At 29.4% G+C, this 5,689-nt stretch overlaps 1 protein-coding gene across 1 annotated transcript; it reads left to right on the top strand.

Moving 5' to 3' along the window:
• Positions 1-3,211: 3,211 nt before the first annotated feature.
• Positions 3,212-5,463, top strand: LOC131034579 (transcription factor MYB64). Its single transcript, XM_057966113.2, has 3 exons — positions 3,212-3,583; positions 4,529-4,655; positions 4,902-5,463. Exons 1-3 carry the CDS (start codon positions 3,297-3,299, stop codon positions 5,439-5,441), a joined length of 954 nt encoding a protein of 317 aa, XP_057822096.2. The 5' UTR covers positions 3,212-3,296; the 3' UTR covers positions 5,442-5,463.
• The last annotated feature ends 226 nt before the right edge of the window (positions 5,464-5,689 follow it).

Raw genomic sequence — 5,689 nt, 5'->3', positions numbered from 1 at the left:
TTAGCATTCTCTGTAGTTTTTCCCTTCTTGGGTTTTCCACATAAATCCTGGTGTCCATTGTGTCTAAGTTATTTTGTGCATGTTCTTTCATATTATATCCGTCTTGATTAATTTTGCTAAATGTTCCAGATCTATGAATAAAGTTTTAAAGAAGATCTTTATTGTTAATTGATTCACCCCCTCTTTTAGTTGCCCAAATATTCAACATATACATACACACATACATATACATATACATATACATATACATATACATATACATATACATATACATATATATATACATATACATATACATATACACATACACATATTTCAATATTATTTCCATGGAAATACAATCCAAATCCTTAAAATTTAATACCAATGATGCCAAATAATAGAATAAGGATATCTTTCTAAATACAATCAAGCCACTATCCCTCAAAATTCTATGGAGCCGAGGTGGAAACTTAGGAGGATATAGAATAGGTAGTCAGTAGATTAATTGTGGGGGGCTAAAGTAGACTGCTAGAAAGTTCGAAATTAATCGCTTTTAATTAATCAATAAATTAACCCAACAAATTACTTAGTTCATAACTATACCCCTGCAATTATAGTGGCTCTCATTGGGGACTCAACCTACCCAAAATTCAACAAACAAACAAATAAACAAAACAAAGAAAAAGGTTTAGAATTATGAAAAAGCTTGTATAATTCTAACAATGAACATCTATATCAATCTTTCTAGTATCAACAACTAGATTGAGGTAATTGGTCAATTCCCTATGTTACTAAGCTCTTCAAAACTTCTCTCATACTCATTTGGGCCTAGTTTAGGTTTTTGTTTAGGGTTGCGATGGACTTACATTTAGAGTGCCTAGAGCGGACCCTAAGAAAAATTTAGTTGTACCTAGGAGGACCTTAGTTGTACCCAAGAGGACCTAGACATATCTAGATGGAAGTTTAAGAAAACAATGTCAAAATTTAACTTTTTGTATTTTTTAAGAATAAAAAGCATTTTCTAACCATTTTTTGGCCCTAAAGTGATATTTATTTACTTATTGATTAAAAATTGCACAACACTCATCATTTTGATTGGTTTGCTTCTTCAACTTTATTGTTAGTTTTATGAAGAATTAAGATTTGGTCAAAAATAGCAAGAGCTTATTGTTGCAAAAAAATATAGCAACAAAATTGTGAAAATAGTGTGAACCATGAATGCTTGTGTGGTTTTAGGGGCTATAATTTTGGCCTGATTGTAGGTGTTTTATTCCCCAATCTTCCCTATATTGTGATAAAGATTTCTATAAGGGTGTTTTCCCTAGACCATGCTCAAATCTAAGCCCTTGGTTATGTCATTCCTATATCCCCCATTTCAAGTCTTCATAAGCCATTACTTGTCTTGTTTTAATTTATACATTTCAACAGGTTGTATGTTCTTCAACTAATTGAAAATTTAATCTTGTATTGACATTTGATAAAACATTGAATTATGATATACGATTCTTTTTCAAATTATAAGATATTTTAACATTTTATTTTTTAACAATCATGACTATTATTATTTTTATAATTTGTAATATATATAAAATTATAAATCATAATTATATTAAGTATTATTCTTTATGCATATATAATGACTATTTTTGTTTTTACATATACGCGTTATTCCCTTATGAACTCTTGTTTAAGGACATCACCCTTTTGTTGGGCTTGTCCAGAGGGCAACATATTTTGGAGGAAAGTAGTAGTCAGATTTATTTAATTAATTAATTAATTAATTAATATTTCCACCTTTGACCAAGCTATATGTTTTTTTCATTAGTGGAGAGGAATGAGATGTTTAATAGCATTTATTGATAAATAACAAAGAAGACAAAATAAATGGGCATGATAAATTCACAAATGATTATTCTTACAACATCCCTCAAATTTTTGGAAGTTTATGGATATTGTCATAAATGGACATTTTACTCTCCAATGCAAAACTAAAGAAATAGGAGAATCGAGTGAAGCTAAAGAGATTGGAGAATTAATTGATAATTTAATCTTAAAACACATAATTGTAATTTATGATTTTTTTCAAATTATAAGATATTTAAATATTTTATTAATTAACAATCATGACTATTATTTTTATAATTTTAATATACATATAATTATAAATCATCATTATATTACGTGTTACTATTTATACATATAGAATGAGTATTATTGTTTTAAGAACATTGACATTTGATAATAAAATATTGAATTATGATTTATGATATTTTCAAATTATAAGATATTTAAACGTTTTATTAATTAGTAAGTAACTTTTAATAGACATAAAATTATAAATCATAATTATATTAAATATTATTATTTACATATATATATTGTTTTTACATTATGTGTTTCTCCCTTATACTAGCATACTTATTTTAGAGGAATATAAGTAAAGTACATTGAAAGATATCATATTTGTTTTTAAAAAAATATTATATTATAATTAATATTAAATTATTATTATATTATGAGATTGTAATTGATATTAAATTATTATTAAGATATGATTATGTTATTATGTTTTAATATATTCTTATTATTATATTTTTATTAAAGACAAAAACAAAAAAAAAAATTTATTTTTTATTTTTCGTGCATTTAAGTGTCACAAACATGTCAAATTAAATGCTATTAATTTTTAGCATCCATATGTGAGTGTAATATACCTTGCCTGATGAATTCTTGTTCAATGACATCATTTTTTTGTTGGGTCTCTTGATTTTATTTTATTTTTTCAACTTTGACCAATGTATATAATTTTTTTATTATTAAAAAAGAATGAGATGTTTAATAGCATTTATTGATAAATAATAATAATAAGACAAAATTAATAAATGTGATAAATTTGATCAAGCTTAACTAATTCATAATTCTGATTATTTAATATAAAATTATAAATCATAATTATTTGAAATATTAATATACATATATAATGAATATTATTGTTGTTTTTACAGCTCTTGTTCAAGGACATCACCCTTTTGTTAGGCCTGCCTAGAGGGCAGTATATTAATCAGTCAATTTATTTTATTTTTTATTTTTTTCCACCTTTGACCAATCTGTATAATTTCTTCATTATTAGACGTGAATGGGATGTTTAATAGCATTTATTGACAAATAACACTTCTGATTATTCTTACAACATCCTCAAATTTTTGAAAAATTAGGGATATTGGCATAAATAGCCATTTTACTCTCCAGCGCAGCATGCAGGGTGTTCTTCTCTCCCATATCAATTTCGGTATTCTTCATTGAAACAGGGAAAAATGTCCTTGGCTGATCAGTTTGCAGCTACTGGTGTGCACAATCATGGACATGACATACAAATGAGCCAACCAGACCATTTCATAAAATCTGCTTCTAAACAAGTTGGGTATTTGGCAAATACTTTGGTAAGTGGACATGAGAGCTCTATCAGTTTATCACCTGATAGGGATATAAATCTGGATTACCAGCTTCATCAAAATCAGAAGCCAATCCGTACTCTTACTCGAAACCGAGGGCATCAGATGCAGAATGTGATTAAGGGCCAGTGGACCGCAGAGGAAGATAGGTATTCTTCTTCTTCTTCTTCTTTTAAGGCTATTTTTTTCCCTTTTCCTCTGGTTTTCTTTTTGTAACCGATGCTGAAAAACTTCAAAAAAGTAGTTTTTTTTGGTGGATTTTGAATGTGGTTTCTGTTTTGGAGCTTCTATATTGAATGATTTTGGTTCAAACAGCCACTTTTATCGTATATCTTGAAACACCCAACGATTTTTTATCAACACTATCCTGGGTACCCTATTAAAAAAATTGAATGGCGCGATTCTGATCTTCTCTCAGAAATGAGTTGTATTGGTTGGGTTTTTCCTATTTTGATCAGATGTCTCAGCTGTTGTTTAAGTAATTGACTGAAAACTATGTCACTCATGCATGTGAATATACCAGAAGAAATGGGTTTGATGTTCTTCATGTTTTTTTCACAGAAATGCTGATTTCCTGTGGTGCCCCATATAAAAATACCATTTTCCTTTAACAACTGATCACCCCATCATGGTAAAATTAAGACCCAGTTCACAGAAAACATTCTTTGAACAGATTATGACAGGGTTTAATGACTTCAATCACTTAGACACAAGTTACCAGAATCGGATTCTAAAGAACTTGAAATCATTTATCATATCTTGTGGCCATTATAATTTTGAAAGATAAAAAGGAATATGTTGGGCATTACAGTGAAAGAGTTATGTTATTATTGTTTTGTTTCCGTAGGTTTTTGTTTACCTCCATGTTTTGGATCATATCTTATGAACCAAGTTATTACTGCTTAGTTTCTGGATTGTATTGTGCAGGTTTTTGTTTGCATCGGACACTCCGTGAATGACTTAATTTCTGAATTTTATTATTTATTTAGATCAATATTTTGGATCATCATATTCGCTTAATTTCTGAATTTTATAATTTATTTAGATCAATATTTTGGATCATCATATTCCATGAAGCAGTTATGTTGGTGCAGGTTGCTTGTGAAAGTGGTGGAAGAGCATGGGGTGCACAAATGGTCACAAATAGCAGAAATGCTGACAGGTCGTGTGGGAAAGCAGTGCCGAGAAAGATGGCACAATCATTTACGTCCTGGCATTAAGGTGATTGATTGGTCTCTTTCTATTCCCTTGCTATTTTTATCTTTGACCCGTAGACCAATTCAAAAAACTAATGATGATTCACTCGTTTCTAAACCTTTGACTTCTGATAGCCCACGTTTTCTTTGGTAAAACATTCTATTTAAAGGCCTGATAGGATTAGGCATTCAAATTTCTTTGACTACTAGATTAGCTTCATTGAATTGTATTGTATTCATTCCACCATTAATTTGATTCGGCATTGCACAGAGAGATGTATGGAGTGAGGAGGAAGAAAGAATGATCGTAAGGGCACATAGAGTACTGGGAAATAAATGGGTGGAGATTGCAAAAAGAATTCCAGGAAGAACAGAGAATGCAATAAAAAACCACTGGAACGCCACCAAGCGTAGACAATCTGGGCGCCGAAGATGTACAAGAGGTGGCGGCCATGAAAGCAGCTCCATTTTAAGGGAGTACATTAGGAGTTTGAATGATTCAAAGGAGAACAAATCCTCCTGCAACAATGATGTGCCCATGATAAGTGATTCTCTCTCTTTTTTCCAGTCTTCTCCTATCAGTGACAGCAGCAGTAGCAGCACTACAAACATCTCTTCTATCTTGCCATGGAAACCTGAGCTTAACTTGTCTTTTCTATTGGATGGGTTTTCAACTAGAGATGATGAAACCATGTTGTTGGATGAATCCATGGATGTAAACAAGGTGGATTGTTCAGAGCATAGGAAGGGAGATGTTGATCTCTTTGAGATGGTGTTTGGATTTGACACTCTCCAATTCAATCTTATGTAAAGAGATTATTATTATTTTATGATATTTTATAGGGTCATGTATAACATTTATGAAATATATAAATGTTTTTGTAAGATAATTTACACTTGTATCTTAATGATTTTTTGAATTTAATAAATTAATATTATGTAAGTCATTATTATTTTGTAATATTTTATAAGATTATATATAAAATTTGTGAAAAATATAGTTTTTTTGCATTATAATTTATTTATATATCTTAAGTTTTTTTATTTTATTTTATTTCA

This window comes from Cryptomeria japonica, chromosome 5 (genome assembly GCF_030272615.1).
Source record: "Cryptomeria japonica chromosome 5, Sugi_1.0, whole genome shotgun sequence".
Lineage (NCBI taxonomy): Eukaryota > Viridiplantae > Streptophyta > Pinopsida > Cupressales > Cupressaceae > Cryptomeria > Cryptomeria japonica.
This window is presented reverse-complemented; position numbering and strand designations above follow the sequence as displayed.